General features: G+C 38.0%; 1 protein-coding gene across 3 annotated transcripts in view; it reads right to left on the bottom strand.

Moving 5' to 3' along the window:
* The window catches only part of gabrb2a (gamma-aminobutyric acid type A receptor subunit beta2a), a 121,560-nt gene that overhangs the window by 21,191 nt on the left and 77,024 nt on the right, over window positions 1-23,345 (bottom strand). For all 3 annotated transcript variants that reach the window (XR_007437891.1, XM_022671996.2, XM_022671995.2), the window contains exons 5-6: window positions 9,931-10,013; window positions 1,242-1,379 (exon numbers count right to left, since the gene is read on the bottom strand). Coding sequence is in view for 2 of the 3 variants with exons in the window: in XM_022671996.2 (XP_022527717.1) it covers window positions 1,242-1,379; window positions 9,931-10,013 (221 nt within the window). In the remaining variant the exon portion in view is untranslated. The remainder of the gene's footprint in view (window positions 1-1,241; window positions 1,380-9,930; window positions 10,014-23,345) is intronic.

A 23,345-nucleotide genomic window follows, 5' to 3' on the forward strand; every position in this document is an offset into this window, starting at 1 on the left:
CAGGGAACGTTTGCATCTGACCCAAGGTGGGGAAAGACAGCATCACATGCGCTGCTGTGTTTACTGCCTGCCTGGACCCTGTCTGGCTCTTTCTGTTCCTGAAAGGCAGACCAGCGACGGTAATAACACAAGCCAAAAAAAGCTCAAATTATGCTCCTCTTACTCACTGACTTACTCATCCTGCAGCGCTCGCAGGCTGGACGGGGTCATTCTACCAAAGCCATCACAGCGGCCGCGACACTCCGGCTCTGGCCTGCCTCTCTTTGTCCGCGCAAAGGCACGTTAGTTTTGGCTGTGGGGCATGTTGTGCGCTGGTGTTGTGTGTGTGTGTGTGTGTTTGTGTGCAGGGGTGCAACTACATAAATTTTGAGGTGTATGCAAACATACTATCGGCGCCCCCCCTCCCCCCTAAAATTATTTCTAGATGTAGAATAACAGTTGAACCCCTGTTCTATAAATTATTAGTTTTTTGATTCACTTTTGATTCACACAATCTACTTACTTACTTGTTATGATCCGTTATATTGTAAATACAGCACCTGTCCTGCAGGTGCGTCACAACGAAAAAAAAAAAACATGCCTGATTAGTGCTTGTTTTTGTTTTTTTGATGTTTTTGATATTATCAGGGGCGTTGCCTGGGTATGTAAAAATCCTCAGCCCAGTTAATTATATAAGTTTATTAGCTGATCAGTTGGATCCAATGGAAAACATACAATTTTAGGGCAGAGACCAGGATTAAGAAACTCATTAAAACTAACTAAAGTAGTAAATTCTAGCTGTCCACAACATCCAGCATCTAGCTAACTGTTAGCTTATAGTAAACCTGCAATCCTAAATTAATAAAAACTTTATAATAAAAAAAAAATATATATATCTAGACTCTAGCCCTGAGGACCAAAGGAAACAACCAGACTAAAACAATAAATGAACAAGACTATAGACAATAGACTTCTAAGGTTGTTTGTTGTATAAGATACAACTGAGCAAGAAGTCTTGGTTTCCTTGGTTTATTCTTTAGTAACAATATTTAAAATGAATAAAAAAGTGTCCCAGAGTTATGCATAGATAAGATTACATAAATCTATATACACTCACTGGAAAAATCACGTATATTCAGATATGTTTTAACATCAGCGCTGAAATCCGGTGCAAGAATAAAAAAAAAACTCAAAAAAAAAAAAAAAAAAAAACCTCCCCTAGCGAGTCACTGTGTGTGTGTGTGTGTGTGTGTGGTGGGTACCTGTAGAGAAGACCACGTTCTTGGAGATGAGTTTGTAGTCCACGATGGAGAACTGAGGCAGCTCGATACGTTCCACTCCAGAGACAGCGCCGTCTCCTCCTCGCCAGTAGAACTCAATGTCATCGGTGGTGTAGCCGTCTGCAGGGCGACAAACAACCAGAGAAATGTGCCTCAGTAAAGGAATGAAGGAGGCGCAGTCCAAAACCGCTCGTCCTACCTCACCCTCTCAGTGTGCTAACATTAGCTCATGTTCATGCTTTTTAAAAAAACAATGATATGTTTCTTTTTTTTCCATAGCTAGCATCTAGCACTGAGGACCAAAGGAAACAATCACACTAAAAAAAAAGGATAAAATAGTTCCATTGCTGCTCTGTTTGTAGCTGTGCTATTTGCCTTGTAAGCGCTGTATCGTTGCTAGGTTACCTATATGTGGTGGAGTAATACATATACATATATATATACATATATATACACATAATACATATATATTTGTTTTACTTATTATTATTATAATTATTTATTTATTTTAGTTCCATCATTTACTTTTCATAATTGTGGTTATTTTAGTCCTTTATTTTTTTTAAACTGTGTTTATATTTTATTATTCTACGTATTTATCTTTTTGTTTTATTGCTCTACATTTTAGCCTGTTTGCATATCCTTTTATTGTAAATTATTTAATTTTTTCTTAATTAAATCTTACATTGTTTGCTTGTTTTTATAATTTAAACTTAATTTTCAAACCTTTTAATTTTATTTAAGTTTGGCTACATTGAAAATGATGGTTACCTTTAATGTAACTTTATAAACAAATCAATTAAAAAAATAAATGGTAAGAGCATTAGAAAAACAAGCAACATGTCCAACCAATTCCCAGCATGCACTCACACCAGACTTCCCTGATTCTGCTAATTCTCATATGATGCTACGGTGTTCCTGCTCTCCCAGCTTCTGATTGTCCACACCTGTTCTGTTTATTATAAATACCCCACAGTTTCCATAGTCCATCGCTGAGTATTGAGTCTAGTTAGCTAGCTCTTCTACAATGTGTTTCCTTTGTTTTTCCCTCGTTTACCAACCCATTTTTTTTTTTTTTTTTTTAGTACTCTCTTGCCTTACTCTTTGTATAGTTTGTTCTCCGTTGCCAACCTATTTTTGTGTTTTCCCCTGCTGGATTACCAGTGTATGACCATATATGGCCTTTCACACTCTGGTATCACAATCTGGTTTTCTATTGCTGCCTTCCTGTTACTGACCCTGTCTGTACCTAACTACCCCTGTAAGTCTAGCCCTCTTGTTGATAAATAGTGTATTTGGTATCTGCGAGTGTCTGACCTTGATTTGTCCCATGTGACACAACAAATATACGATTAATTAAGAAGAAATTAAATAACACAGGCTAAAATTTAAAGCAATAAAATATAGATAGAAATGATTAAAATAATAAAATATAAACACAAATAAATAAATAGAGGACTAAAAAATTAGGCAGCTAAAATACACATAGATTATAAAGAAAGTAATTGATGGAAATAATTCAAAAAGTAAAACAGAAGATAGAATAAATAAAAAAGGACTGAATAAATTAAATGAAAAGGTAAAAGGCTTAAAGTAAAACAGGGAATAAAATAAATTAGAAGGATGAAATAAATTAAAAGGCTAAACAGAAAATGAGACCGATAATAAGACTAAATAAATAAAATAAAAAAGTCAAACTAAAACTCAACTAAAACAGTTACAGGCTGTCTGAAGGTGGTTAGAAACTAAACATTTTAAATGTTTTAGTGACACCAGCTTTAGAGTTTTAGAGTGTCCAGGACATCCTGTGGCCACATGTGCTGCTTCTCATGTGTGCAGAGCTTCCAGCTTTCATTTTTCAGCAGGATAATGCTCATCCACACACAGCAAGGGTTTTCCAGGAATGTCTCATCCAGGAATCATGTCACATTCGTTGTTTCTTGACAGGCAAATGTTGGTACTCTTTTAGAGTCTAATGTATCCAGTGTCTTTCTGGCATTAAACTGATGTTCAGATCCTGCTGAGGATGGATGATCTTAACACTATCTAAAGCTGCTGAATCGTATCTGCATGATGGTATTCGCTGCATTGCTGCACTGCTGCCTCGCGACTGGTTGATTAGATAACTGCGTGACTGAGCAGGTGTACCAGGGCCGGTAATAAAGTGCTGGGTGAGAGTGTTATAAATGTTGACAATAACATTAAGATTTCTAAACAGGCGATAATTAAATAATGCAGGAGCAGCTTTTGGTTACAAAACCACACACAGACACACACACACACACACACACACACACACGCGGTTCAGACAGTGCACTCGCTCACTCGCTCGCCCATGTTTTCTTCTCTCGCTGCGTTACAGTGTATCCCGCTTCATCTGCTGCTGCTGCTGCGTGTGTGCGTGTGTGTGTGTTGCTGCTTGCAGCTCATAATGAGAACCAGTGACCTATTTAGTGTTATAAATAATTAAGGGTGAGCTTCTGAATCTTCATGTTTAAGGCCGTCAGCTGTGCAGCACTTAGTGGCCAGGTACGGGCTTAAAAAGCCCCCCCACACACACACACACACACTTACACATGTACACACACACACACTGACATGAACATGCATGCACACACACATACACTGAGTTATGGCTATCCGCACTACTAGCAAGTATGGCTTATTCATCCTGTTTAATGGAGGGGTAGATGAACAGGACATAAAAAAATGGTAACGGCAGAAGGGTTTTGGGACACACACACACACACAACTTCACACACTACACACACACACAAACATTGTGTACCCATGTCATCCTCCTGTCTGTGGAGGCTTTTAAATGGAGTACAGCTCAAAGAGGCAGAGAAAGAGAAAGAGAGAGAGAGAGAGAGCGAACAGGAAGGTCAGGGACAGAAACAAAGATGGAGAGAGAATATGAGAGAACGAGAGAGAAAGAAAAAACAGACATACACATGCAAAAAAGAGATAAATCAAGGGTTTATTAAATAACTTTATTCTGCTTTAGATGGAGTAAACGTCTCTACACTGTCCAGGGACAGCTTTCTAATAACTAGAGGTTCCTCTAAGAGCATTGCTTGTCATTGCAAGGATTTGATTGCATTCAGCAAAAGTTCAGAGCATAAGTGAGATCAGGCATATGATGCATGATCGTCAACTCACCCACCTCATCCTCAATTCATCCTAAAAAGTATAGGCTGGAGCTCCATTATTCCAGAGAACACAGTTCTACCTAAAGCTCTTTATGTTGATTCAGAGCGTCTTATTCTATTGGCAGTATTCCTCTATAGGTACTAGAGTGTTTTTTTTTTTATTTTTTTTGTTTTTGAGTGCTTCACCTAAGAATTGCGACAAAGCCTTGATGGTTTTGAATTTTTCCAATCAACATAAATAAATAAATAAATAAATAAATAAATAAACAACACTGCTTTATTACTAGGCTACTAGCAGTGGTCCATAGGTGACCCTGCCAGGCTGATTTGATAGCAGTGAGGCACTAAAGTTCAGCAACTTGGCTGCTTGTTAACATATTTTTCACACTATAAGGCGCACTATCAATAAACGTCTATTTTCCATGTGTTCATTCTAAATTCAGCAGGTCTCGACAATGGGTGGTGAGAGCTGTACAGCTAAGCTAAGTTAAGTAAACAAAATAGTAATTCTTAAAAAAAAAGTCAAGTGCTGGATGTTAATCTACACAGATTTCTCTCCTGAAAAAAAAAATTATTTGGGTGAGTAAAGTGCTTCCGTTTATTTAAAGTAACCTCAGATTTCCAGATTTACATTGAAGCTAGAGCATTAGCAGGGGGGGGGGGGGGGGTAAATGGAATTGGACCTTAATCTGTATGTGTATGGTTTGCACATCTGTGTCAGCAACTCGGATGCAATTTAAAGTAGAAGTGGTGTCCAAAAACATTTGGACATGTTGAGAGAAGGTGCAGTTGGGACTCTGCTAGGCTGCTCATTGGGATTCCATTAAATCCATTATCTCTGTGCCACTGAATCTGCCTCTGTCAATCAACTGACTGACTTCTGTCAACAGATCACATCACTGTGCTGCCGAGAAAGAGAGAGAGAGAGAGAGAGAGAGAGAGAGAGAGAGCGCTGGAGCGGACCCCGGAGGAGAGCAGGCCTTTATTAGCTCCTGTGGGGCTGAATAGGAGATCAGAGCGGACGGGCTGGAGAAGAGGAGGAGGATCCAGTACTGCAATCTCTGCCTCAGAATCACCTCAATTAAAAATGGATCAAGAATCAAGTTTATCAAGGAAAAAAAAAAGAAGCCGGGCACAGACTCATGCCTCATTAAGCAGCGTGCAGCAGCAGCACGGAGCTCCACACGAGCAGGAGGGCTGTACAACCCAACACTGAGGCTCACGCTGAGACTACCAGAGAAGACCACGAGAAGATATCACAGCAAAGGCTTTGTCCTCTCTATAGAATTATCCTCACTACCCAAAAAACATGCATCTCTAAAATAATAATTCAGTAGAAAAAAAAAGGTTAACCCCTTAACGGGTTATAATGTTTGTCAATTTTCTGCCTGAAATTACACGACTATAATCTTGACGCTTTCTATTCAAGCATTACATAAAACATAAAAAGCTTTCATGTTTGATAAAGAACATTACTGAAAAGCATAATTGTAACTGTAATAAAGCTGCAACTGTCAACAAATAATGAATTAAATCCTAAAATTGTGTCTTTCCTAAACTTAATTTTAAAATCAATATTTTTCTGAATACAAATCAAACAGTTCATGTCCTCCAAACCTTTGGTTTCATTATGTTTGTCTAGTTTTTATTATTCTAGTTTTGTCTATTTTCAAACATGCAGAATTTGGGTTGATTCCTCTTACTGATCTGAAAATATTAAGTGGAGCAGAGAGAAAACAGGCAGATTCTCCAAATGTCCTGTAGGAGATTTCAAAGCTCTCAAATTTGAATCAGAATGTAAGTAAGTTATTTTACTGCAGAAAAAAGCCAGTATACAGGACAAGGCATTTTAATAGGTTTGTCCAATGTATAGTCAGTGTATAAAGATTTTATTCCAAATCACTTTGGAGCATTTCTATTGGTCCATTTATCATGAATTTTAATTTTTTAAGGCAATGTGATGAACCACTCATGGTTTTAAATAATAAACATGTTAGATGGCAACCGATATCAAACTTTTAGGACTGATATTGTTTCGATTTTTTAATGTATTACCCAACAGAAAAATATAGAATAGAATTAAACACACTTTGAAACCTTTCTCTTTTGGAACATATTTAAACGTATATTGAGAGATATAATATTGAGAGTATTGAAAGTAATATAATATTCCACCTAAATTTGAAATATTATAAGTAACAGCTGATGTGCTGCACCTGATTCTATTTTTTTAGATAGATAGATAGATAGATAGATAGATAGATAGATAGATAGATAGATAGATAGATAGATAGATAGATAGATAGATAGAGTACAAGTGTTTGAGAAAAACAGAAAGAAAGAGACAATGATAGAGAGAGAGTATAAGTGTTTGAGAAAGACAGAGATAGATAGATAGATAGATAGATAGATAGATAGATAGATAGATAGATAGATAGATAGATAGATAGATAGATAGATAGATAGATAGATAGAGTATAAGTGTTTGTGAAAAAAAGAAAGAGAGAAAGATAGATAGAGACAGACAAAGAGAGAAAGAGAAAGGGAGATGGAGAGAGATAATAAGAGAGAGAGCATATGAAAAGAGAGAGAGAGCAGTTCAATATGGTGAAAGCTGGGTTGGAGCTGTGCTGGTTTTGTGCTGCTTAAGACTCATGGCAAAAGTGTGTGTGTGTGTGTGTGTGTGAGTGTGTGTGTGTGTGTGTGTGTGTGTGTGATCAAACAGAGTCAGACTGTTCCTCAGCTCCACATCACAGAGTCCATGTCTCCGGGGAGGCCCATAAAACACACACACACACACACACACACACACAGTCCGACGTCCTGCACCACACACCATCGCGCCCACAGTAACCACCAAACACAGCGAGCTAGCCTTCGTCCCAGTGAGGAGGAGGAGGATGGTGAGGTGTTGTCAGAGCTGGAATGGTTGGGATTGGTCCAGCGGTTATCCTGGATCCAAAAACAGCCAAGACCATAAGAGCATGATATTAAGCCTGAGTGCCCGGGGGGCTCCTGCCACCAGGGGGCTCTGTGAGCATGACTGCGAATGGAGTAATAGTGACAGTAACTAGCAGTCCTTTTCAGATCCGATTAGTTTATCTTAGAAACGCCCGGAATAATGGTTTAACACTCGCTCCAGCAGAAGGCAAAAACATCACTGCAGGATCAGCCAGTCTCTAGTGGCTCGTGTTTTTAATACGGTTGTAGCGAAAAAATGGTGGAAACAGGAAGCAACCAAACAGAAGCGTTTTGCCGAAACCAAAACTGAACCAAACTAATTTTAGGCGAAACTGAAATTAAACGAAATTAAACATTTGTCCAAAACATCCTATGAACCACCATAAACACCACAGCGACACCTTAGCAACCACCTCAAACAGAACCAAGCAATAGTCTAGCAAACACCAAGCAACCACGTAGCAACCATCAGACTTAGCATATCAACTAGTCAACAGCACCTTAACAACCACCTAACAAGCAGTTAGCAGCGCATAGCAACTGACTGGAACAGTATAGCCACTACTTAGCAACCATATACTGTAGCATAGCAACCACCTGCATAGCAACAGCATAAGAACCATTTGAAACAGAGCAACAACCACATAGAAAGTTCATATCATCTATACAGGATAACAAAACAACTGCCAAGCAATTGCAAAACCGCTTAGGACACTTTATTAACTGCTTACTAACAGCATAACAAACTACTATTTGGGAAATATTAACAGTGGAAAATTTTAGGATTTTCCTAACAAATGTTCAGATCAGCATTTTCAGTTAAATATATCATATAGTAGATGAACACAGTGATATCTGAAAAGTAAAATAAAGCTTATAGGATTTACAGAAAGTGTGCAACAATTCTTTAAACTAAATTAGACAGGTATATAAATTTGAGCACCCCAACAGAAAAAAACGACATCAATATTTATTAGATCCTTCTTTTGCAGAAATAACAGCCTCTAAACTCAGAGTCTGGGTGAAGCATCTGGTTGAAGGTATTTTGGATCTTCTTTACAAAACAAATCATCTCCAGTTCAGTCAGGTTTGATGGTTTCTGAGCATGAACAGCCTGCTTTAAATCACATCACAGATTTTCAATAATATTCAGATGCAGATGTATGGATGTTTGAGAGGATGCTATTAGATGGTTAAATTTTACACCTTTAACCACAGGTGATACATTCCTTTGGACGGTGGTGACTTTAGTTCAAGCAACATTCTCCTCTATCTGAATGTGTTATACTGGGAATCTTAGATTTTTATTATCACTGTGGTAATAAAATAATTAGATATTAATGTAATATAATGTAATATAACACAATAGATAATAGATGGATCCTCTGTCTTAGCCGAAATTCCTGGTAGAACTCATGTATGCCAGTGAGCTTATGTATCAACTTAGTTTCTTTTCATTAATGATTGACAGTATAATCTCATCAATAACGTTTTTTTTACTGTTGTGGATCGGTCCTTACTTCCACTCTTTATGATTATTGGTAATTACTTTGGCAATGATACAATAAAGTTAATTACTTTGGCAGTAAAGTGCTGCTGTTCATGCCAATAAAGCAGAGCTGAACCTGAAATTGAGGAGCAAAATGACAGAAAGAGAGAGAGAGACAGAGAGAGACAGAGGGAGAGAGAGAGAGAATGGGAAAGAGTGTGTGAGGGAGATTCGTAGAATAAGAGAGAGAGTGAAAGAAAGTGAGGTGTAGAATGACAAAGTAAAAGAGAGTGAGAGAGAGAGAGAGAGAGGGAAAGAGAGGCTGAGAAAGAAATGTAGAATGAGGGTGGGTGAGAGAGGCAAAGAAAGAGAGAGACAGATATGTAGAATGAGGGTGAGAAAGAAAGAGAGAGAGTGAGAGAGGTATAGAATGAGAGAGGGAGAGGGGTAAAGAATGAAAGAGAGACAGATATGTAGAATGAGGGTGAGAAAGAAAGAGAGAGAGCGAGAGAGAGAGAGAGAGGTAAAGAATGAAAAAGAGACAGATATGTAGAATGAAGATGAGACAGTGAGAGAGAGAGAGAAAGAGGTAAAGAATGAAAAAGAGACAGATATGTAGAGTGAGGGTGAAAAAGTGAGAGAGAGGAGAGAGAGAGGGGGAGGGAGAGGTATAGAATGAGAGAGAGAGAGGGGTAAAGAATGAAAGAGAGACAGATATGTAGAATGAGGGTGAGAAAGAAAGAGAGAGAGCGAGAGAGAGAGAGAGAGGTATAGAATAAAAGAGAGACAGAATGAAAGAGAGACAGATATGTAGAATGAGGGTGAGAGAGAAAGAGAGAGAGAGCGAGAGAGAGAGAGGTATAGAATAAAAGAGAGACAGAATGAAAGAGAGACAGATATGTAGAATGAGGGTGAGAGAGAAAGAGAGAGGTGAGTGAGAGAAAGAGATGTATAGAATAAGAGAGAGAGGTATAGAATGAGAGAGAAACAGAGGTAGAGAGGTATAGAATGAGAGAGAGACAAAGATGTAGAACGAGGGATAGAGAGAAAGAGAGAGAGTATTACTCACAGCTCTCGATCTCTAACGTGCAGTTCTGCTCGTCCAGTGGGTAGCGTCTCAGGTCCATCATACAGGCCGCAGTGGTGGTGATCCTGAATGCAGAGTAGACACACACACACACACATTACTAACGCCTCTCAAGGACACCAGGGACACGAACAGAGCTGAAGAACACCCCTCCTCTACACTACTCTGGATTCCTCCTCACACACTTCATACACACAGTGTGCGGTTAGTTTTTATTCAGTGTTAGGACTTGGGGTCACAGATACTGTATATTGCATATGTATTACTTAAGTGGAAGCTTAAGTGAACATAAAAACAAAAGCCCATTTTGCATATATATCCTCAAAATATTATTTTTTATAACACTATATAAGAATATAAGTTCTGCAACCACCAATTGACATCCCCAGGCAACACATAACCAACCACCAATGATAGCGACCATAGCGACCATTCAGCAATGCCATACTTAGCTGGATCAGAAGCACCCCACAATAATGACATACTAACAGTCTAGGTATTAGAAATCAACACCCTTTTAAGGTGTTGGGGACAAAATAGTCCTTTTTAGCATTTATACTGTAGCACTGATTCATCATCCATTTAGCAATACCATTATAACCAACTGGGATACCACAACAACCAGCTAGCAGCTACATAATAGATGATAAAACAGTATAGCAGCCAACTAGTATAGCAGCTTCATAGCAACATTCTGGTATACCATAGCAAACCTCCTAGCAGCACCATATCAACCACCCGTAGAAACCATTTTAGCCACACAACCATTCTGTCTTTCTTTTTTCTTCTAAAAAGTGCACTTTTCTTTTAAAAAGTGCTCTTTTCTTTTTTTAGAGACCTCGCTGGTGAGAATGCACAATTAAGCAGCGCATGAAGAACAGTATTTTTAATGCAGGTTTATGTACAATATTTTTCACACTATAAGGCACACCAGAGTATAAGGCGCACTTTACAAAAAAAGTATATTTTCTGGACTAATTTCATACACAAGGCGCACTGGATTATAAGGCGCATTATGTGACACTAGTAAGGAACAGGGATGTCGCCATGTTTTCCTTCTAATTCAGCAGGTCTTGCTGCTGGGTGGTGGGACCTGTAAAGCTAAGTTAAGTAAACAAAACTGTAAAAAAAAAAAAACATTTTCTTTCAAAGTCAAAAAAGCACTGGATGTTATTTTACACAGATTTCTCTCCTAAAAACTGTTTATTTGGGTGAGAAAAGCACTTCTGTTTACTTACAGTAAGCTTAGATTTCCAGATTTCCACTAGTGCTTGCCACTGTTAGCGGTTAATGCCTCCCGACAGCAATACACTAAAGAACCCTGAGTGTTCTGGTAAGCAGGTAAGCGATATCAGCTAGCGGTTTATCCCAGGTAGCTTGTTTTAGCATGGTAAACACACAGAATACAGTCCAAATTACTTTCCTCTGAACGTCCAAAGAGCTAGTGCTGCGGTTAGCGGGGAATGCTAATACTGCTCCAGCAGTGCTAGCCGGGCTTAGCTGCAGGCTACAGGCCATTAATAATGCTCACCTCTGAATGGCAAAAGAGCTAATGCTTAGCACGGTCAGCGGGTACTGCTAATACTGCTGCAGCAGTGCTAGCTGGGGTTAGCAGCAGGCTACAGGCTAATATACTCACAGGCTTTTCTGCTTCTTATAACCTGACTGGTAAAATTCATACATAAGGCGCACTGTCGATTTTGGGAAAATTAAAAGATTTTAAGTGCACCTTATAGTGCAAAAAACACTGATACCAATAACCAAAATCTGCTTTCAGCTTTAAAGAAGAGAAATCTCAGGGACGGCTGCTTCAACTAAAATGAAGAGGCAGCATTAGAACATTAGGGTGTTGTACCGTGTGTGTAATAGAGATGTGTGAGTAGGAAGAACCTTTAAAATGGTAAAGAACACTCTAAACAAACACACTCTATAAAACCTGCATGATGAATTAATGCAGTAATGGGCCAAAGTGCCCCTTTATAGGATTTTTTTATTTGTGCTATAAAAACAAAATTGACGACTGTTACACTTTATTTCCCTGGCTGCTTAGTTTTATGCATCATCATTGGGTACGGGCTGAACTTAAAAAAAAAAAATCACTATTCAAGGTTTCTCTTAGTAAAGGCAATGATTGTGTAAACTATTTGAGACATGATGATAAATGCCATTCTCAAATATGAGAAAATATATATATTTATTAAAAGGTAAGTAGTGTCTACTGTATATGTAATAATTAGCAATATTTTTATGTGACATGTTACATCAGCCTCTTTAATTAATAACCATTTATAAACAATTTAATTCATTTGGGAGAAATCAGTTATTCTTTTTTTATTATTTGGGCAACTTTTTTTGCATTAAAATAAACTGTGCGTTATGTAGACTTATATTTCTTAATTCAGACTTTTAAATAGGGGTGGGCGACATGGCCCTAAAATAATATCACAGTATTTAATGGTATTTACACAATAACGATACTCTAATCTTTAAAAAATATATAATAATAATAAATAAAGAATACACTACTCTATGACACCAATAATGCACTCCAAATATCTCAATATATCCAGGATTAAAGTAAAATAAATGATACTGGATAGATATAATCTGTCTCTAGTAGATATATAACGGGAAATGAGAACAGTGTGAATTTTTATTTAGCTAAAAACAGCAAAAAAAAAAAGTAGCACGATGCGATATGGCACACCCCTACTTTTAAAATATAATAGAAAAGATTTAAAAGAAAATGACTAACTTCTCCAAGAAGGGAAAGTGATTAATATATCATTATGCATTGGAATGGCTTATACAATAGCGGTCAAAAGTTTTAGAACACCCCTGTTGTTTAGTAGTGCAGTAGCAGTGCTGGATGGCACATTTTCCCATCTTATCAATTACTTTATTACAGCACTTCACATGTCAGACCTCTTAGTATTTTCTTTTCACTACTGAAACTGAGACTTAGTCCAATGTTAAGCTGAGATAAAGGCTAAAGCTGTTGCCATGTGGACCAGCCAGACCTGCTTCTGCTTTACTACAGACAAATCTTTGTGTTTTTTTGCATCTAAAGCTTATTTCCTCAGCTTATTTCCATTTCTACAGACCAGCTGTAAGTTGTAGTTGTTGTAGTTGTTTTTGCAACTACATTCTTTTACAATATACATTCTTTTGCATTACTTTTTGTTCATTTTTCCTGGCATTTTTCTGCTTTTTTTTTTTGCTCCACTGAAGTTCAATGTACCATTTCAGGTTATGTACTGGATCTGAAGAGCTTAAATGGCAACAAAAAAATAATGGTTCTAAAACTTTTGGCCGGTAGTGTATGTGCTCCACTATGTTGGATCTGTTTTTCTCTTTTTTTCCCTACAAAGCCAGGACATACGTATACTCTCTCTCTCACACACACACACACACACACACACACACACACACACACACACACACACACTCACCCACCCACTCAGACATTCCCCTTCCCATGCCCCTATAAGCTCCAGAGCCGCTGCTGAACTCAGTTAAGCTTGAGTAGAGTAGATGGGGTCAGACAAAGAGACCATAGAGCAGGACGCCGCTGGAAACGGCCAAATAACTGCGGGCCACTAATTTGTGTTTAAAGTGAAAAGCAGTGAAGCTAAGGGGAAGTGATGAAGTGCACGGCCGCTTTATTTACCCAATAAACCGCACGCGTCCACGGGCATGCTCATTCGGACCACCCAACACACCGAGGAGGACGAGGGAGAACTGAGTGAAACACATAGAATGTACAGAGTTTAGCTAATGCTAATGTAGCTAACCAAAGCTTGCAGTATTTCCACAGCCTCTCTGTGTTTGCAGATAACAGTATATTATACAATAGGTGTGTAACAATGCATCGCGACGCAATGGAAACAAAACTGACGATGTGCATCGTGGGAACAGATGATTGTACATTATGTTACTATGAAATGTAATGCAGTTGTATTATTTGAACACCAGAGGTCAGGATTCCATTAGTGCAGGCTGTGGGAACCAGTGGGTATAAGCAAAGGGTGAAGGACGTGTTAATAATTTTAGACTGAATCCCAATCATACAATTGCTTTTTAATGTCAATTGACAGTCACAGTTAACTCTCCATCATTTTTTGTTATGTATTGGCTGTTTCTTGAGCAGGGTGGTGCTGCTCGCCGTGCCCGTCCCACCCGGTACCCGCTGCCTCCACGCGTAAGCATGGGTGGCAAATCCTCAAAGATGCAGTGCCTCGGTCCCAACAACCACCTGAAAAAAATCTATCATAAATCAGGAAAGCATAGGTCATATCAGCCACCCAGCCCTCACAAGGAGCAATAGATTTTGTATAATATAGTGGATTAAAAAAAAATTAATTTGAAATGAAAGGGAATTAAAGTCAATTAAACCCACTATTTAAGGAGAGTATTTACATTTACTTCATTACTGTTCACCAATGTTCAGCTTCTTATCTTATACAATGATACTTTCACTCTCAGAGTCTAACATCATCAAAGCAATATCTTGGAGAAAAATTAATGTAACACTGGATTGAATCAATTTTTAATTTCAGTAAATCAACATAGAGACATACAGCTCTGGAAACTCATAAGAGAGCACTTACAAATGATGAGTTTTTTTTTATTTTACCAAATTGAAAAACTCTGTAATATAATCAAGAGGAAGATGGAGGATTAGAAGCCACCAAACCAACCATTTTTGCACCAGGAGTGGCATAAAATTATCCAAAAGCAGTGTGTAAGACTGGTGGAGGTAAACATGCCAAGATGCATGAAAACTGTAACTAAAAACCAAAGTTTTTCCACCAGATATTGATTTCTGAACTCTTAAAACTTTATGAATATGAACCTTTTTGTTTTCTTTGCATTATTGAGGTCTGAAAGCTCTGCATCTTTTTTGTTATTTCTGCCATTTTTCATTTTCTGCAAATAAATGCTCTAAATGACAATATTTATTACTAGGAATTTGGGAGAAACGTTGTCTGTAGTTTATAGAATAAAACAATAATGTTCATTTTACTCAAACATAAACCTATAAATAGCAAAATCAGAGAAACTGATTCAGAAACTGAAGTGGTCTCTTCATTTTTCCAGAGCTGTATTGTTTTGTGTATTTTACAGCCTGTTCTTGTTCTTGTTCTTGCATGTGTTTTTTATAATAAAACATGGTAATAATTATTAATCAGACTTATTCTGCGTGTTCCTCCTGGTGAGAGACCTTGTAATTTGTGATGCTGTGTCACTGATCAGTCATATAATGTGCAAACCACACCCCCTAAAATATTCCCAATTACAAAAAGACAAGTTATGTAGTGTAAGCAGTACAACGGGATCTGGTGCCTCTGAAAGCTGTGTAGTTAATCTGGCATAAATGACGTCCATCATCTCAGGTTTACAGTTCAGGAACTCATTAACTAAAGAACAACAGCCTCACCTATGAGACCAACCTAAGCTCAGCACCAGTGTCATTCTGATGGAGAATTAAAGATGACGTTTAAAATCTAATAGCTTTTCCTGAACTTTACTACTATTTGTCCGGATTTCATCCTGAGGGCCGCTTATCTTTAATAATTAAAGACTTGAGTTAATTTGAAAGTCTTTCTGCATAAAAGAGCCAAATCCCAGCGCTGGCCCAGCTTACGACTTTCAGACCATGTTTTAGAGACAGCAGAACATTCTCCAGCCCCGGGTCGGGTTGCTAACGGGGCGGCAGGACCCCAGAGGTGTGCTGGTGGTGACGTGTAGGACAGTGGAGGACAGTACATAAGAAGTATTAAGGGCCCTGTTCAGATCTGGCGTTAGTTAACCGGTGTGCTGTTGTGATCTGATCATACAGCAAGAGTATGACAGTCTTACTGGAGTAATCCAGTCACTCACAAAGAAAAGAGGAGAACTCTTATCATAACCCCCTTTAGCGGAAATTTTTGCGTTTGGATCACTCAGGATGCATTAATGCCAGCTATGAAGTGCTAATAGATGCTCTTCACACAAGAGGCCAGGATCAGTTTACACTTTACTGTAAACACACTGATTTATTACAACACAACTTTATGGACTGTAAAAGAAATTCTGTATTATTTCTTATTAGCTAAGTGGCTCTCTTTACTATCTGAAGTAAACAAGTGACAAAAAGGCCCTTATAACTAAATCTTTAGCTAAAGAACCTTAAATAGAGCCGAGGCCAGCCCACTGCCCCATAGACCCCCAGAGACGCTGAGCGTCCGATGGGCGGGACAAAGCCCAGCATTTATCCAATGACTCGTCTCGTTTCGCCGCGCGCTTTGCTCCGCTGTTGAAGTCTGTGGACGCTCAGCGTCCACACTGTTTAAAGCAGCGCTGCGGGAATGAGTGAGAGGAAAGCCGCGGCGTTACCAGTGATAAGAAGCTGATTCTGGTTCAGCGCGTTGTAGCGCATATTTAATCAGTGACATGTACACACAACAGTATATATTTAATCACTTATTTTTTTACATTTTAGGGGAAGCTGAGCTTCCCTTGCAGTCTTAGAGCAATCGCCACTGATATATATATATATATATATAAATATATATATATATATATATATATATATATATAAATAAACAACACACAGCTTATCTGGTCCCTGAAGAGATGTACTGCTAGTAGAATAGGACCCAAATAAACAAGAACATTTTAGAACAGTGTGAACAGAAAGAGGACATTCTTGAACAGCATGGAAGTTGAAAACAGTCTAGCACGGTTGGCAGTTCTAGCACAATGTAAATGGGAATGGACATTCTGGACCCGTATGAATGGAAATGAATATTCTAGAACTGTTTATATGGTTAGAATGGACATTCTAGAACAGTGTGAATAGACAGAGGACAATTCTAGCACAGTGTGGATGGGAATGGACATTCTGGAACCGTTTGGAAATGAATATTCTAGAACTGTTTTAATGGAAATGAATAATCTAGAACAGTGTGAATGGAATAAACATTCTAGAACAGTGCGAATTGGAATGGGCACTCTAGAACAGTATTAAACATTATAAAAATGTGTGAATAGGAATGATATTTCTGTGAACGAAATAAACATTCTAGAACAGTTTGAATGGAAATTAACAGTGTGAATGGAAATGATTATTGTAGAACAGTGTGAACGATTAGAATGGACATTCCTGAACAGTGTGAATGGGGTAAATAAATCTAGAATCATGTAAATGGTGTAAAACATTCTAGAACAGTGTGAATGGGGTAAAGCTTTCTAGAACGGTGTGTATGGGATAACAGTGTAAATAGAAATAGATATTCTAGAACTGCGTGAATGGGGTAAAACATTCTAGAAGAGTGTGAATAAAGGAGGCTATTGGTGAATAATAGTGAACTGCACAGTGTAACTGTATGTGATTGGTGATTATATAAACTCAGGTGTTTTGTGAGCAGAACTCCAGCGCTGGATGGAGCCGCTGTGCTCTGGTCTGTAGCAGGACCAGTATAATATCTGCACCCCCTCCGTCCGGGACGACCCGAAAGTGGTGGGCTAGAGCCCCCCATCACTCCAGCGCTCCTAATCCACCTTCAATAATCACACTTCCACAGGAAGCGCTGGGGAAATGAGGAAATTAGGCCAAGATGGCTGAGGTAAAAATAACGGCCTATTTATAGGCCACGACATCATCACCACCGTCATCCACGAACGTCCCCGTGCTTTTCTGCATATGTGTGTGTGTGTGTGTGTGTGTGTATTGTTGGTGAATCTGTGTTGAGCAACACACTGTTGTCTTTAACGATGTGTTCTCATACAGAACTGGAAGCAGAACAGAGCGGTGGTCTCTCCCGGTACCCCCACACACTCACACACCCCCACACACTCACACACACACTCTCAAACATCCACACACCAGCTGTGTGTGCATTTAATACAGCACTATTTCTGTTTTCTGTATTTCTCTTTCCATTTCTCCTTTGTTCTATATTTATCCTTCACTAATTCTCTCCTTCTCACTTTCTGTCTTTCTCACTGTTTTCCCCTCGTTTCTGTATTTTTGCTATTTCTCTTCTCTTATCTGTTTCTTTCTTTCTTCTCTTCTTGTCACTGCACCTTTGTCTCTCTCTCTCACTTACTATTTTCACTATTTCTATTTCTCCCTTCCTCTCACATTTCTCCTCTCTCGCTCTATCTCTTGTTTCTCTTTCTAATTTGTCATTCTTGTTTTTTTTCTTACATTACTTTATCTGCTGCTGTTTTTCATCTTTGCTCTTTTTCTGTCACTCTCTGTCTCTCTATCTCTCTGAGATTTTTCTTTCTATCACTCTCAAATTCTGTTCTCTCTTCTCCCTATATCTGTCACTCACCCAACTTTCTTCTCATCTCCATTCTCTCTCTCTCTCTCTCTCTCTCTCTCTCTGTCTTTTACTTTCTCACTTGCTCTCTGTCAAATCTCTCTTTTTACCCCAAAGTTCAACTATCCACAACTTACCCGTCACCACTGATTTGAAACTTTCTATCACCACTATTCCAAGTAATTTCAAATAATGGAGCATTTCTGAACAGGTTGCCACATAAAACCAATGATATTCATGCAGTAACTGAACTTAAATTTGCGTTCATGTAATAATCGCAAGATCCTACTCCTGAAGGTCCTTGGTTGCCAGGGCAACATGAAAAATATTGGACTTAAATGTCAGCTAATGTACCATTAATAACTTTGCTATGGCTAGAATGATAAATTACAGTGACTTACAGTGTTAATTTAACGCTGGCAAATTTTCTGTATACTATATATATATATATATATATATATAAATATTCATGTATATACATGTATATATAGTATACAGACAATTATATAGTATACATACTATATATATATATATACACACACAGCTCTGGAAAAAATTAAGAGATCACTTCAGTTTCTGAATCAGTTTCTCTGATTTTGCTATTTATAGGTATATGTTTGAGTAAAATTTACAGAGAGTAAAAATATTGTTATTTAAAGCATTTATTTACAGAACATCGGAAATGGCTGAAATAACAAAAAAAGATGCAAAGCTTTTAGACCTCAAATAATGCAAAGAAAACAGGTTCATATTCATAAAGTTTTAAGAGTTCAGAAATCAATATTTGATGGATTAACCCTGTTTTTTAATCACAGTTTTCATGCATCTTGGCATATTCTCCTCCACCAGTCTTACACGCTGCTTTTGGATAACTTTATGTCACTCCTGGTGTAAAAATTCAAGCAGTAGCTTGGTTTGATGGCTTGTGATCATCCATTGTCCTCTTGATTATATTGCAGAGGTTTTTAATTTGGTAAAATCAAAGAAACTCATCATTTTTAAGTAGTCTCATATTTTTTCTCTAGAGCTGTATATATAAACAGTATGTGTGTGTGAATATGTTTCTTAATCATTTTCATGAATTAAATATAAAAGATAAAGAACAACATTGAGTCCAAAACTTTTGCCGTTTACTGTAAACATATATTTTTTTAATGCCAATAACTCAGGAACTCAGATATCACAATTACACAATCCTACAAGAAAGGTACGTTCATGTGCAACTTCTAATATCATTAATAATGAGTCTAGAATTAATATCATAATGATGGGTCTGGATTTTAATGTATAACAGGGTAATACAGTAGTGCAGTGTACGAGTGGAGTGTGAGCGGCGCGCTGAGGTTAAATAAATGAGGGAATTTCAAATCTCCTCAGTTGTTACTGAATAATAAGCCTTTAGATTAATAACTAACAAGTGAGAGATTAAAGAGTTATTTTTATCCCTCTCCATCTTCCATTTCTCTCAGTCTGTCTATCTCTCACTCTCTCTGTATCTCTCTCACTCTCTCTCTGTATCTCTCTCACTCATTCTCTCTCTCTGTATCTCTCATTTTCTCTGTATCTCTCACTCTCACTGTATCTCTCTCTCTCTGTATCTCTCTCTCACTCTGTATCTCTCTCTCACTCTCTGTATCTCTCTCACTCTCTCTGTATCTCTCTCTCTCTGTATCTCTCTCTCACTCTGTATCTCTCTCTCACTCTCTGTATCTCTCTCTCACTCTGTATCTCTCTCTCACTCTCTGTATCTCTCTCTCACTCTGTATCTCTCTCTCACTCTCTGTATCTCTCTCACTCTCTCTGTATCTCTCTCTCACTCTCTGTATCTCTCTCTCTCTCTGTATCTCTCTCACTCTCTCTGTATCTCTCTCTCACTCTCTGTATCTCTCTCACTCTCTCTGTATCTCTCTCTCACTCTCTGTATCTCTCTCACTCTCTCTGTATCTCTCTCTCACTCTCTGTATCTCTCTCTCTCTCTGTATCTCTCTCACTCTCTGTATCTCTCTCACTCTCTCTGTATCTCTCTCTCACTCTCTGTATCTCTCTCTCTCTGTGTATCTCTCTCACTCTCTGTATCTCTCTCACTCTCTGTATCTCTTTACTCTCTGTATCTCTTTCAATTCAATTCAATTCAAAGTTGCTTTATTAGCATGACAAATTTTCACATTTGTATTGCCAAAGCTGTGATTAACAAATATATATATATATATATATATATATATATATATATATATATATATATATATTCCTGACAAAATTTAACATAAGATAACTGTACAGGTAAATTTGAACACAAGTTTAAGTAAACAATTAAATTAATTATTATAAGAAAAAAAAAAACAAAAAAAAAAACATATGATTTATAATAAAGAGTAATAGAGCTTGTAGTTCTGTACAGCAGTGTATCTGTGGTCACTCACTGTCCCTCAGGCTGTGGCAGGCCTGGACGTACTGCGCTGCCAGCTGTGTTCCCCCAGCAGGTAGGGGAGTTTTTCTGGATTGGAGATGTTTTTAAATGCAGGTAATTTGTGGGTGAATTTGGTGTAGAATTGGGTTCTAATCTGGGAATATTTGGGACATTCTGTAAGGAAGTGCAGCTCTGTCTCTGGTCTGTTCAGTGGGCAGTGTGGGCACACTCTCTGCTCTTTGGGCAGCCAGGATTTCTTGTGCCTGCCCGTCTCTATGGCCAGGCTGTATCTCTCTCTCACTCTCTGTATCTCTTTACTCTCTGTATCTCTCTCTCTGTATCTCTCTCTCACTCTCTGTATCTCTTTACTCTCTGTATCTCTCTCTCTGTATCTCACTCTTTCTCTCTGTATCTCTCTCTCACTCTCTGTATCTCTCTCTCACTATCTCTCTCATTCTCTCTGTATCTCTCTCTCACTCTTTGTATCTCTCTCGTTCTCTCTGTATCTCTCTCTCACTCTGTATCTCTCACTCTCTGTATCTCTCTCTCACTCTCTGTATCTCTCTCTCTTTGTATCTCTCTCGTTCTCTCTGTATCTTTCTCTCACTCTCTGCTCATTCTCTCTGTATCTCTCTCACACTCTGTATCTCTCTCGTTCTCTCTGTATCTCTCTCTCACTCTCTGTATCTCTCTCTCTCTGTATCTCTCTCCTTCTCTGTATTTCTCTCTCTCTTTCTCTCTCTTCATGTCTCTGTATCTTTTTCTTCCAAACTCTTTATTTCTTTGTATCTCTCTCTTTCTCTCTCACTTTCTCTGTATCTCTCTTATCTCTCTCACAATCTGTCTCTGTATCTCTCTCCATCTCTCTCTCACCGTCTCTCTCTCTCTGTATCTCTCTCTTTCTCCCAAACTCTTTATTTCTATGTATCTCTTTCTTTCTCTCACACTCTCTCACTTTCTCAGTATCTCTCTCTTTTTATATCTCTCACACTCTGTCTCTCTGTCTCTCTCTCTCTCTCTCTCTCTCTCTCTCTTTCTTTCTCTCACACTCTCCTCACTTTCTCAGTATCTCTCTCTTTTTATATCTCTCACACTCTGTCTCTCTCTCTCTCTCTCTCTCTCTCTCTCTCTCTCTCTCTCTCTCAGAGCCCTGCAGTCTGCTGGCATCTGACCTACAGGAATTTGGGTTCAGGAGTGAAGTTAAGCACTGCTTTATTCTCCATTACTGTCAGTCCCTCTGTCAGTCTGACATCACTCGCTCCCAGTTCGGGTCATTTTCTGCTGACCTGTGGAAAACCCGTCACACACTGCAGGACGGGGAGCAGACGCTGATTGGAAGGTTTATATTATAGGTTATAAATTCATTTTAGAAATACATTATCATGAAATAAATAGCTTCAGGATTAAATTTGGTATTATTGCAGCACCATCAGAAACAGTCTGGATTAAGGGTTACTTTCCAAAAATGTTTAAAACCTATATATTTAGCAAATTGGTTTGTTCTTGTCTCCATTCCAGATGTTTTAACTTCTCTGCTCCAATAAAATGATTTAAATGTTTAAACCATTGAAATATCACAACGTCAATGTTAATATTACCTAAAACAAAACATAGAATGTATTATTATTAATTACATATTTTGCAGATTTCTTCACAATATACAGTATTACCATCCCCAACAGTACCATCATTATCACAACAGCCTGTGATTTCTGTAGGGAGATGATATAGATTATATATAGGATATGTGAGTAATTTAATAATGTATTCGTCCTGATCATAGTTATTTATTTGGTGTCATTACTAATTACATTAGTAATTTATTCATTATAAAAAAAATTCACATTTTCACATTTTTTCTATGCGTTTAAAGTGTATTTTATATTATCTGTTCAGAAGTGTGAGGAATTACATGTCCCAGAGATTTTTTATTTCAGAAATAAAAAACCCAATAACATAACATATCATTACCAATACACAACTGTTTGTGACAGTAAAGACAGCTGGTGATGTTAATGACGTGAATGTTTTAAGTTTTACATTTCACTATCAGCATCTTAAAACTGCTTAAAAATGAAGGTTAAATATAAACTAAACTCCATAAAACTAATGTTCACAGTTTTTCTTTTCTTCTTTTCAGTCAGCATGGCCATAGGACATCAGTAGAGAGCTCTAGAGAGATTTATGCAGTAGACTGTGAGAGATGGTGTGATATCACGACTAACATTGAGGCTGTGATTTGGTCGCAGGCACGGAGTGAAGCTGACCTTCGGTGCTTTATTGCTTTCATACAATCGTTTTTACCGAATAAAGAAAAATAAATCGAATAGCTGTGAATTTTATACTGAATAAACCTTAATAGTGTCACCTTCTGCCAATAAGTCGTTCCACAAAAGATGACTTGTTTGTACACAACAGTAACAAAGCACTAGCCTGCACTAACTCAGTAGGCTACTAAAGGCTACATTGTGTTACTTTCACTAATGGTTTTGTCGTCTGTAGGTGAAGTTGATGAATGATGCGTTGCTTTATGCCCCACATTGTGCCTCATTGTTTTAAAGGTCTAGTTCCACTAAAATCCATTTTTTCATTTCTTTTTGAAATACAATAGCTCTCTGAGTTGTATATGCATGCTGCATATGAAACTGTTCTTCAGCCTCCACTGTCTGCAGTAGCTA

This window comes from Astyanax mexicanus, chromosome 2 (assembly GCF_023375975.1).
Source record: "Astyanax mexicanus isolate ESR-SI-001 chromosome 2, AstMex3_surface, whole genome shotgun sequence".
Classification (NCBI taxonomy): domain Eukaryota; kingdom Metazoa; phylum Chordata; class Actinopteri; order Characiformes; family Acestrorhamphidae; genus Astyanax; species Astyanax mexicanus.